General features: G+C 39.9%; 2 protein-coding genes across 2 annotated transcripts in view; one reads left to right on the top strand and one right to left on the bottom strand.

Annotated features, from left to right (window-relative positions):
* The window catches only part of ngs (notochord granular surface), a 19,776-nt gene extending 13,834 nt beyond the window's left edge, over window positions 1–5,942 (bottom strand). Inside the window, exon 1 of the mRNA XM_044376605.1 lies at window positions 5,858–5,942. The gene's annotated coding sequence lies outside the window, so the exon portion shown is untranslated. The remainder of the gene's footprint in view (window positions 1–5,857) is intronic.
* faxca (failed axon connections homolog, metaxin like GST domain containing a) lies at window positions 739–12,675 on the top strand. The gene is made up of 6 exons (XM_044376607.1): window positions 739–1,358; window positions 4,067–4,202; window positions 4,941–5,137; window positions 5,845–6,062; window positions 6,621–6,737; window positions 8,436–12,675. Exons 1-6 carry the CDS (start codon window positions 1,099–1,101, stop codon window positions 8,735–8,737), a joined length of 1,230 nt encoding a protein of 409 aa, XP_044232542.1. The 5' UTR covers window positions 739–1,098; the 3' UTR covers window positions 8,738–12,675.

The raw sequence follows: 12,675 nt of genomic DNA, 5'->3' as shown, positions 1-12,675 counted from the left end.
ATGTTTAATAACAGAGAGCTTGTAGATGATATTATGCAAAATCTATTACAAAATGTGCTATTTTTACAGTTAAGAAATCTCAAGTACTTAATTCTCTGAACGGTATCTGAGGATGTATTTTCCAGTAGTTGCCTCTAGGTGTTGGTACCAAGAGGTACAGTCAGTCCCCGTGACGTCACTTTAGCTGTGTAAAGTCAGCTGAAAAAAACATTACTGCTTACTGCTGGAGCATTTCTCCATCAAAATAAAACCCGCTCTTTTAATGGTGTAGGACTTTCATCAAATGTCTTATAGATGGCAAAACGTATGGTAAAAATAATATCCGCAACAGTTTCAGTCATTAATAAAAGGCCATTAACATTGAGTTTTCTGAATAGATATTTACAGATTTCTGTATGAGTCTAATGCACATTTACAGATGTTTCTACACATACACAAATCTTGATAGGCTTGCAAAACTGAGTACACATTTCGCGATTTCATGTACATTTCAGTTCGCATTTGAAAATTATTTTACTGATTACACACACAGAGATTGACACATATTTACAACTCTCTCACACACACATTTGTAAATAATATTGCTACAATAATACCCCCCATAGCCTACTTATTTTGTGGTGGTCCAATAACAACAACCAAAATGAGTAAACCTGATACTTTTGTGGCCCCTGGCTGGTTTGGGGCTCCACCTGGAATCCAGGGAAATTCTGCACAGTAGTAGCTACAAAATGGGGAAAATGACATGTAGTGAGCAGGAATTGTATTTAAATTTAAATAATTATGTATATTTTTGTTTTTCACTTTGACATTTTGTGTTATTCAAAGACTGTCGCAACACATTATCCTCTGATCTAGCTTTACTTTGAAAGACAGCACTGGAAGCTCAGCTGGTTATTTGGTCTGACTTGGCATTAACAGGAGGGAGCTCCGAGCGGGCTGCGGAGGATGTCGACCCCGCTGCGGGGACAAGCTCCGGGCGGGATGCTTGTGTCCACACAGTCGCCCCGCACCTGGAGCCCTCGGCACCCATGAGGTCCCCGCTGATGAAGCCCCGAGCTGCCAGAGTGAGGCGGAAAGTGGCCGGAGACAGAGAGCATGTGCTGGCGCGTCGGGTTCGCCTGGACGCGGTCGTGTGTGGTTGATCTTGGCCAGAACCAGAGCTTCTCCTCCGGCCTGCCGGGCTCCGATGAGCAGCTCTCGTTTTATGGGTACATCATCGCCTACCCACTGCAGGACTGCGGCGGGATCATGTCAGCTTTGGGCTCGGACTCGTGGTGGCGGAAAACGCTGTATTTGACTGGAGGGGCTCTGCTCGCTGCCGCTGCTTATTTGCTGCACGAATTGCTGGCCATCAGGTACCAACAACAACACAGAGATGCTGTCAGAGGAGTCGCTTGAAGCTGCAGAGCTCATCACTTTCTTTGTGGCACCGCATAATCGATTTAAAAGCAGCAGCGGATCTTATTCTGTTATTATTTTCATTCAAAATCTCGCAGCTCTGCTGTATTTTCACTGGGGGCTGATATTACTTAATCTTGGCAGGTTGGGCGGGGTGAGAGCGGAGTCAGTGGAGAATATGGAATCGTGAGTGGGTGGTTGTGATGTAACGGGTCCCCCCACCCCCCCAAATCCCTCTCTAACAAACACACTCGTTAGATTTCCACGTTTATTGGCTTCTTCCTGTGGAGAAATGACACGGGCAACCTGCGACAGGGCCCATATTTCGGCCTTGATCAATCAAAACGATTAGAATTAGCCTACAGATTAATGTATATATTATTTTCTATAATATCTGTTTGAGGGGTTAGTCTGCTAGTCTGCAGGCCTGCTTCAAGCATCTCTCTCTTGACATATGAATCGAGTTTATGACAGTAGGTCACTTTCATTTGTCTGCATTTTCAAGGACGAGGCGACATTATGTGCAGGTTCATCTTGTGCCTGCTGGAAGCCGAAATGAAAAGGAAATAGTGATGTAATTTATATGATTATCATCAGTCATTGGCCGGGATGAGGATTAATTTGACTGTCTGACATTGTTGTCCTTAACATCTCGGGTTACCTGCAGTCCAGGCCCTGTTGTTGACGAACCACAGGCCCAAAGCAGCTTAGAAAAGTCATAGATGTTGAGAATTATATAGGCACTTAGCACTGGCTGATGCATTGTTAGTCTCATTATGAATAATACGAGGATATAAAGGTGATTTTAGCTGAACTGACAAGGAGTGACATTCTGGTTTATAGGCCCTGCACACAGTGTCCCGGCAGGCTATAATGATGCGGAGTCGGTTTTTATATGTAGGATATATGGCAGAAATAAGGCTGTTTGTTGTGCCGTAAAATCATTATTTGATGGTGTTCATGCAGACTGTGTGTAGCTGGCTGTAGTTTTAGGGACATGGTGTTGTTTATTGTTAAATATTGCAGCTCTTTTCTGTCTTGTCGTGTGCTATAGGTTTCATTTTTACTATCATCTCTTGCCTTTATGTGAAATATGAGTGCACTCGTGAGATTATTGCGCCAGAAAAATAATTGCCTTTTGTTAAAGTCAGCGGTCATTTCAGCACCACAGTGAAATGGACAGCTCCTCTGCTTGTTTTCACGTTTCAGCACTTTCACAGTCCGCACAGATCCCTTTATTTCTGCCCCGTGCACAAGCACGTGAATTTGTTGCCGTTTGTAGAGCACCCGTGCATGTTCATGAAGTAGCCTGTTTTTTCCATCCATGTGAATGCACCATAATCTTTGAGAGGATAAGAGTGGCTAATTGTTTTGACTTTGCGGTTTTCCCCCAGCTAGTGTTAAGGGCCCTACAATAACTTGATTTATTGTGTCACATACATACACACATACACACACAGTTGTGTTTACATTGACAAGGAGTTAACATTGACTTACATTAATATCTTAGCGATTTCCCCTAACTCTAACCTTAACCATTATCTTACCTTAACCTTAAACCAAGTCTTCACCCTTAAATTTCATGATTTATGTCATGGGGACTTATTTTTTGTCCACAAAAGGCAGGTGAGTCCCCATAATATGAGTATACAGATAACATGAGTAACATAAATACACACACACAGAAACAAACACAGACACACACGTGTTTTTGTCACTTAGGAGCACATGTATTGACGTATATTAATTCCCTGGATATTTATCTTATCATCATGGCCAGATTATACTGTTGGAAATTTGGTGTTTTGGGACTCTACTGATCCCCCACCTACTCCTCTCTTTGCAGTTTATATGTTCTTTGTTGCCTCCAAGTTCCCAGTAAGTCCTGTGCAACCAGTACTTCAAAGCTGGAATGATACCTAATTTGTGTTTGGGGTAACTTCAATATGTGCCGTGTGAACACAATATAAACAGAAAAAAATAAAGCTCCTAATAGTAGATTTTGACACAGCCCCCCTCTGCAAGACAGGACCCCAAGAAAAGATAGTAAGGCTCAACCAGTTTAGTTCACATTGTACTTTGGTGATGCAAATCTAAGGCTGCAACTGATGATTATTTTCATTATCAATTAATCTACCAATTTGTTGGTCGATAAAACATTAGAAAACAGTGACAAATATAAACAATATCCTCGAGCAAAAGTTGATGTCATTAAATGTGTTTTGTCTAATAAACAACCTCAAAACCCCAAAATATTATATTAACTATAATGGAAGACTAAGGAAGGCAGCAAAGTCTCACATTAAAAACCAGGAAATCTTTGGTATTTTTGCTTGAAAAATGACTTAAATGTACTTGAACGATTAATCTATCTAACTGTCATCAAAACCAGCTGACACACTTTGAATCTGGTGCTTTTGGGGCCCCTCAGGACAGTTGCACACTTTGCACAGTTAGTAATCCAGCCTTGCCTAACCACTACATGCCTAACCTCAACTCTAACCCAAAAAGTTAATGTTAAATGTTGTGGGGACAAATGTTTTGTCCCCAAATGTGAGACAGATTTATGTCCCCACAACATGACTAATACAAGCATGCACACATACACAGTTTGTTTTTTTTGAGCCTGTCCCTCTGCTTGATCTGCATTCTTTACTCCTCACAGAAAGGAGGAAGAGCTGGACTCTAAAGACGCCATCATACTCCACCAGTTCTCCAGGCCCAAAACTGGTGTCCCGTCCCTGTCCCCTTTCTGCCTTAAGATGGAGACCTACCTCCGCATGGTTGACCTGCCCTACCAGGTAATTCACAGGTTATGTGTCTTTGAGAGAAAATATGTGATTACTACATGTTTTTCACTTTTTTGTTGCAAACCCTAAAGATCTACTGACTAAGGTTGTCAAAAGTATCAATACTTTTCAATACCACGTTTAAAACGATATGATCTCCGTTGATTACACATTCGATAGTATTAAAAGTACTGAAGTTACGAAAAAAAAGATAAACAATCAGATTTTCAACTCAAGGCTGCACAGATGAAACAACGGGGAAGAAAATCAACTGGTCCTCAACCTGTGGCAACCTGTGGCCATTAGGGCCGTCTCTCCAGCAACGAATCCACCACGTGACTGGTGGGTCACCTCAAATTTAATTTAAAAAAAAGAAACAATTATCCTATTTTGTGTGCCTAGGACTTTTTTCTTTTTGCTGTGGTATCGGAAGAGGTATCGAATATCGTTTTTTTTATACTAGTATTGTACTTAGTTTGAAATTCTGATATTGTGACAACCTTACTATTGATTCTGTCTTCTAATGTCTGAATCAAGCGCTGAGGATGTTTTAATCCACATTTATTTACAGCAAAATCCTTAGCTGTCTTGATCCAATTCGATTCTCTTAAAAAGCAGCCACCAACTTTACCCCCCCCCCCCCTTCTTTATGTGTCTTCTCCCTCTCTCCTCTTCCTCTCTGAACCCCACTCAACCCTCCCTCATGCACATACACATACTCACCTCTTCCCATTCCTCTCTTTCTTCCAGAACTACTTTGACGGGAAGCTTTCACCACAGGGGAAGATGCCGTGGATCGAGTACAACCAGGAGCAGGTATGCGGCACCGAATTCATCATCGACTTCCTGGAGGAGAGGCTGGGCACGAGCCTCAACAAGAGCCTGACGCCGCAGGAGAAGGCCATGTCTCGCGCCATCACCAAAATGGTGGAGGAGCATTTCTACTGGTGAGGGACCAGCGAAGTTCAAACTGAGTTTTTTTCACACAGTAGTGAAGTTGAGGTATGCAGGGGAAGAATAGGAGGCAGAAAAGGGGTAGAATGGAGAAGGAGTCTTGGACTAAAATAGAGGGATGTATTGCACTGAGTTAAGTATTAACTTCTAACATTATTTAAAGGGGAAGAATGAGTGAGGTGTCACAGGCTTCGTGTTTATTTCTCGGTGAAACTGTTTCAGTTTTGTATGAAAACCCCTCAACACGCACTAGTTGATGCCAGACATGGATGTTGGATGTTTGCTTTTTTTGAGTTGTTTTTTTTAAATGCAATATATGATTAAGATTAAGTATAATGTTGCTACTTTAGGCTGTCCTGACTTTACATCAATGGGCTTGGAAAATATAATTCAATTCTATTTTAAAAAGCAAATTATAACTTATTGTCATAAAATTACATTGAACTAAGTAATATATTCTCTCAGGATCACATGGTGGACTTTAAAACGTATTTATCTCTTTATATTTTTTCATTTATTATACAGAAATTATAATTTTGGTTGAGAAATGTCAAGTCAAAAAAAGTTCTTATCTCCTTTTTCTTCTTCTAGCAGCATGTGTAGCAGCAGCAGCAGCAGCAGTCATTTAGTCAGTAGCAGTAGTCGTGGTAATAGTATTTATTCTGAAGTGTGTGTGTATGTGTATGTGTGTGTGTTGCAGGACCATAGCTTACTGTCAGTGGGTGGACAACCTGGAGGAGACGCAGAAGATGCTGTCAGTGAGCGGGCCGCTGAGTGACCTGCTCAAGTGGATCCTGAGTCACGTGACTGGCGGGATTGTCAAGAGGGAGATGTACGGACACGGGATCGGGCGGTTCTCCAAAGATGAGGTTTACGCCCTGATGGAGAAGGACATGCGCACCCTGGCCACCCTGCTAGGTGACAAATACGGAAGTTTTTCTTAAAATTTTATTTACAAGATTAGATTCTCTAACAATATGTAGACTTGTGATCAGACAGGAAAATTACAAATTAAATATGTATGTTTTGTTTGCAGAAAGTCAAGATTCATATTATCAATCAATGAGTTGACAACCCAGTCTTTGTATCCAAACAGATCTTAGGACATTCACTTTGTTATTGCAAATTTGTCACCATTTGTGGCATCTGTTCATATAGTTTGCCCTGAAAGCAGATCAACAGGTTTACTGAGAAAGTAAAACTATTGTTACACTTTTCAAATGTGTGTCTTGACAGCTACAATTAGCAACATCATGTTTGTACCTGCCAGAGGAGAAGGGTGGTTGCATAATAAGTCAGGAAAACACAATACTGACCTCCTGTGTTCAAGATTGAGCATTACAGCTTTTTTCACATTGACATCTTTTAAACTTCAACATCCAACATCTTTGAAAAATACAGTATGTTTGCCAACACAGTGATTTTATTTTTGTGTTGTATTTGACATCTTTTTCTCATTTCTGTGTGCTGTCACAGGTGATAAGAAGTACCTTATGGGCTCTAAGCTTTCAACAGTAGACGCTGCGGTGTTCAGTCACCTGGCCCCGGCTATGTGGACGCTACCAGGAACACGGCCGGAGCAGCTAATCAAAGGTAAGGTCATTAAAATGTGACAACATAATGCTAGTCACACTTAAAGGATCAGTTCAAGAAACATATTTGTCTTATGCAGAGTTTCCGTTTTATTTTCTCAGACTTCAGCCGCCACCCCAATAAAATTAAGGAGGATGAAACTTTATTTGTGTTTCTCACAGTATTGAAAAATAAGATAAGAAAACTGAAACTGAATCTACAGACCTCATTGTGAATTTCCTACCAAATGCTGAAACTTTTGAAAGCTGTGGACAGATGTACTATATATAAATATAAAAATATCTTGTCCTTTGCTTTTATATAAAGTATTAACCATCTTCCTCCTGAATCTATTTTGAGTGAAAACACGTTAAAGTCAACATTGTTGAATAAAATCATAACTCCATTTCTTAATGAGTGACTGAGAGTGACTGTGTTCTGTAGAGCTGCAACAATCAGTCGATCAACAGAAAATTAATCAGCAAATATTTTGATAATCGATTAATCATTTTAGTCATATTTTAAGAAAAAACTACTAAACCTTTCTTGTTCCAGCTTCTTAAATGTGAACATTTTCTGATTTTTTTAGTTCTCTATGATAGTAAACTGAATATCTTTGGGTTGTGGACTGTTGGTCAGGAATAGACAAGATATGTGAGGTTGCACATTAGGTTTTGGGAAACAGGAAATGATATTTCACACAATTTTCTGACATTTTATAGACCAAACAACTAATTGATTAATCAAGAAAATCATCAGATTGATCAATCTTAATTGTTAGTTGCAGCCCTGTTGTTCTGACATAATATTTTATTCATACTACTGTACGCTCAATATAGTTGTTATTTTTTCCCTTTAAAACAGTCAAACACAACTCTCGTTTTATAAGTGAAGACATCTACTAACATCTGGATATAGATTAGCACAAACAGAGAATTGAAGTTTAGATATGATTAACACATTTTAACTGAACAGATTTCACATAAGAAGGGACGAGCTGGTCACCAACAAACATGATCGTTTCTGTTTAGTTATGCCCGTCTGTCAATAACTGTAATCAATAACTTAATTTGATGGAAATTCAGCGCTATGTCTAGGATCAGTCATCCATTAGACATGTGACTGTGATAATATTAATATGACATTTGATATTGATTCAAGCAAGGAGGATTTCTCTTTGCTTGCCTGCTTGTAGGAGAAGTTCAATCGACTGAAAACATCAAAATCAGATCACACAACTGATAAAACATGTTGGCAGTGTTCAACTGGTCAAAACCGAAAATGGCAATTGAGTTTACTAATCTATGCACAGAAATGAAGGAATTATATAAATCTATTAAAGCTTTATTGTCTGCTGAGGATGAAATAAAACCAGTAAAGCATTAAGTGAAGCAGAAGCATGGAAGACTCTGATCTTTGACTAAGAAAGAGTGATGTTCTCTATCAAATTGTTTCATTTTAATAGTGTCTGATAAAGTAAAATTCATCAGAGATCTGAGAAGAGTCAGAAAAATAAACATAATTTTGAATAGCAGAAATGTTTTTCTTCTGTGTTCTATCTTGTTAATAGTCTCATGACCCCTAGATTTATCTTGCAACCCCCTTGGGATGTCTTCACTTCCACGTTGAGGACCACTGGACTAATTATGTTAGCTTTATTCATCAGTGGCATAGTACACCTCGCCCACTGAGCTGTGTGTGTGTGTGTGTCGCCTCCAGGTGAGCTGATCAACCTGGCCATGTACTGTGATCGCATCCGCCGGCGATTCTGGCCCGAGTGGTTCGTGGACCTGGAGGACTTCTGCTACAACGATGCCACAGAGGGCAGCGACTCGCCCTCCAAACTCCCTGATCTGGGCCTCTACTCCGGCACGGACACTTTCCAGGAGGACAGCTTACACACGCCGCACACTCACACACCGCAGGACCCGCCGTCGCCCGACAGCGACCCCACGGGCCACTCGCTGTATGACTCTGACATGGACACGGAGTGCTCTGAAATAGACCAGCTCAAGTGTTGACACAAAACATACACATGTAGTACGCACCACATAGCTACACACGTATACGCACACCACAGGTAGGACATGTTTCCTACCTGCACACATGCCCCCCTACCTCTTAGAACAGACAGTAACTGGGGAGTCCTTTCGGTGTCGCCTGTGTCGCTGGAGAAGTCGAGGACGTGAGGTTTAACTTGCGCACTGTAGTGGAGGAATGATTGCAATAGAAGAAGAAGTGAAGTATAGGTCAAAAAGTGGCAGATGGACAGAAAAAAGAATGAAGCAGCGCATAAATTAAAAAGTAGTGAAAACAAGAACTAGAAAAAAAGAAACAGGAGTAAATGACGCCGCTGCTGAGAAACTCCTCCACATGGGTCGGCATCATCTGCAGTCACAACTTCTACCTGTTGTCACGTCGCTGTAACCGTGGCAACTACGTGTTGTCCCCCGTAGCAACTCGCACCACCCAGCCTTGTGTGTGTGTGTGTGTGTGTGTGTGTGTTTGACTAACTGAACCCTTGACGCCTTGTATCGACATTGACACGTAGGAAACTATACAGGATTTACGTGAATTCAGTGTACATAGGTATATAAATGGATCTCAGATTAAATTTGATTATGTATGATTATAAATAGTATAGATAGCCTGCAAATATAGAATCATCCTCTGTGTCATAAGATGTAAATAATGTGGGTGTTTCTTCTATGAAATCCAAATCAAACTGTCTTGTAGATGTTAACCGTCTTCACAAAATACTCCCCTCTGCTAGTCTAGGATCAGTCTGAAGAGCCCTGTGATTCCTGGACTGTATGTTTCCGTCTACACAAACCCGGGATGTTACAGTAATGCCTGCTGCCCATATTTGAATAGTGCAGTAACATTTCATAGAAGGCCGAATAGTAAACTGCAATGCAATCTCCCACAAGCACTTTTAAACTATCTTCTGTCTTATAAAGACAATTATTTTGCCAAAAAAAAATTTAAAAAACAAAATTGTCAGAAGCATAATATGACAACACTGATTGTCAGCTCCTGCGGTTTGATTTCATTGTACTACATTTTATCATGTGGTTGCCGAATGTGGATCATCCTGTCTCGTTAGGGAAACTAGTTTAAGGTTACATAGATCTTGACATTTCACACGCATTCAAGCATTGAGAGCGAGTCAAACAATCATGTAGATGAAATAGATGTATATTTTGACTGAAGGTGCATGGCTGGTACGTGCCACTGAAAAATCTCCCTTTACACTTCATGTACAGTAGATTGTTTTATCTGTGTTTCTTAGCTGGCTTATTATGATTCAGGTTTGTTTTATTGTTGATGCCTCCGGCCAAATCAACCACACAAAGGATGTAGCCGAAGAAATGTTTTTTTTTTCCCTTTCAGTTTAGTTTTTATGACACACCACACCACACCACGCTTCTCCTTCCTCTGACTCAAAATGATGGATTGCTCAGAAATCGTTATGTAAAGCAATAAGAGAGCAGCAACAGGTCCGCTCTGTTCATTTTTTTAAATTTTATGGTAGGCTGCGTGTTATTAGGGGTGTGTGACGCTATGGTGCGGGTTTTATGTGTGTTTGTCATTCAGCAAATGCACGTACCGCCATACAGTGTAGAAGCAAGCAAGGGGTACGCTTCTGTCCGTGTTACGCACGAATGAGTCATCCTCTGTGTGCATAAATGATGGCACAGTGGTGACGTTTCACAGCTCGACCTTTCCTCCCTAACACACACACACACACACACACACACACACACACACACACACACACACACACTTAGAAACTGTCATGACTTCAGTGCTGCTCAGTCATCGTGTGCTGCTGCCTCTTATTCAACTTAAACATGTCAGGCTTGAAAGGCAATCTTCATCCAGCTTGTGAATAGTGAGGCTGATAAATAGTCCGATATTGGCTTATTGCAGATATACTGTGTGTCGGAAAAACTGCAGGACAGAAATGCCAAAAAAAAATGTTTGAAAGTTATTTATAGAGCTGCAACGATTAGTCGATTAATCAGTTAGTCAATCGACAGAAAATTAATTGGCAGCTATTTTGATAATTGATTAATCGTTTAAGTCAATGTTCAAACTAAGATGCCAAAAATTATATGGTTCTAGCTTCTCAAATGTGAAATCTTGGTACTATCAAATGTAATATCCTATCTTGCATGATAGTAAACTAACTTTACTATCTTTGGGTTTTGGACTGTTGGTCAGACAAAACAAGATATTTGATGACATCGGAAATTGTGACGGGCATTTTTCACTGTCTTCTGTTTTATAGACCCATCGATAAATCAAGAAAATAATTTTTCATAATTAATTGTTAGTTGCAGCCCTATTAAATTAGAATCAGGACATAATTTGCCCACAAGAGCTGCAAAATGTTCCCACTCAGCACATATCTGGGTCACAATTCTTTAATAACCAAATTAAGGGATCCTTATGAAAAAAAAAAAAAACTCTCAAATGTCGATATTGGTCTTTTAAAAAAAGTCCAGCATCAGTCAGGCTCTACTTGTGAAGACGCTGCACAAATATGAACTTGATGAGTTGAAAATGTAGCATTAATACGTAGCAGTATATTTACGAAACGAGAAGTAATAATATGACATCATGAGGTTATAAGGTGTCAGCATCGGTATGACTCTGATGTCATTTGTTTACGTAGGACTGTGTTGATGGATTAATGAGCTCAAGAAGTTAAGGATTTAATGATAGAAAATATCTATGTGGATGCTCTACCGTAAGGCGTGCATTCTGGGTTCCCTGTTAAAAAAACATCCATACGTTTGGCTGCACATCGAGGCCTAAAACAAGCCTTCAGGACAGTGACAGTAAAGCCTTTGTGTGTGTGTGTGCTGCAGTTGAATTTCAATATGGTGATATGATCTAATACTGTACTTTCTTTCTGTCTTAAAACCCCTTGCCTGCATGTTCTTGCCTTCTCTCATCAATAGTCAGATTTAGCCTTATGGAAAAGCTGTTTACTTTATACCAGTGCCAGCATATGACTTATGTTTTTATATGTCATATTTATTTATTATCTATTTATTTGAGGTTGTTTATAGTTATTTATTATTATTATTATGGTGGAAGTGCTCAAATGTAATTAATTTGCACAGTTTCTTCTTATGTTTACATGTGTTTTGTTCTATGGCTGAGTTCTTATCAAACTAATTTATTCATCTGTGTACTTTATAGATACCGTATAGATTCTCTGACTTCTGTTGACATGTACTGAACTAACTGCATATTTTCATGTCGCCAGTCATCGCCGTAATGTGCATGTATGTCCATGTTTTTAGATGTCATTTGGTAAATGTTAAAAGTCATATCATAATATGAGTGTCATCGTGTTAAAATATTACAACAGTTTGCCGAAAATTCAGCCGCCATCCAAATAAGGTTTCAGTTCAAAACATTAAAAAAAAAACCCACTGAAGTAAAACAGCAAACTGACCGACAGAACTCAGATCAGCAGGGCGAGGTCAGTCATCCTGCTGATCAGCTGATAATCAGAGTCTCCTCTCCGTCTCGTAAGCTCGCCCGTTACAGGGGAAAATTGCAAAAGTCACTCCAGATCAGTGTCTGTCGGCAACTTCATCTGTCTCGGTGTTCCTCAGCAGTTAAAGGTCAGAGGTCAGGGTTCGGCCCTGTCGCGGTATCGCTCCTCCCGCTGAGATTTCTGCTTGTAGACTGTAGAAGCCATATCGCATTGTCTCTTGGTGTTGTGTGTGCTGAAACACTTGTGAAATCTCATCAAACTGTAAATAAGAGAGCCAACAACAACAACAAAAAAAAACTAAATTAACAACCTGACATAAAAGACGACGCTCTGTAACATTTAAAAAAAAATTCTTATGAATGTATCATACCTAGAGATTAAAAAAGCTGTATGACAATGGATTACTCATAATATTTCATTAAATATAGCTGTTGTATTTTC

Source organism: Thunnus albacares, chromosome 16 (genome assembly GCF_914725855.1).
Source record: "Thunnus albacares chromosome 16, fThuAlb1.1, whole genome shotgun sequence".
Taxonomy (NCBI): Eukaryota; Metazoa; Chordata; class Actinopteri; order Scombriformes; family Scombridae; genus Thunnus; species Thunnus albacares.
This window is presented reverse-complemented; position numbering and strand designations above follow the sequence as displayed.

Coding starts and splice junctions, on each gene's coding strand:
- faxca (XM_044376607.1), top strand. CDS start 1,099: ATGTGCTGGCGCGTCGGGTTCGCCTGGACGCGGTCGTGTGTGGTTGAT. Junction 4,203..4,940: donor TGGTTGACCTGCCCTACCAG/GTAATTCACAGG, acceptor TCTTTCTTCCAG/AACTACTTTGACGGGAAGCT. Junction 6,738..8,435: donor GCCGGAGCAGCTAATCAAAG/GTAAGGTCATTA, acceptor TGTCGCCTCCAG/GTGAGCTGATCAACCTGGCC.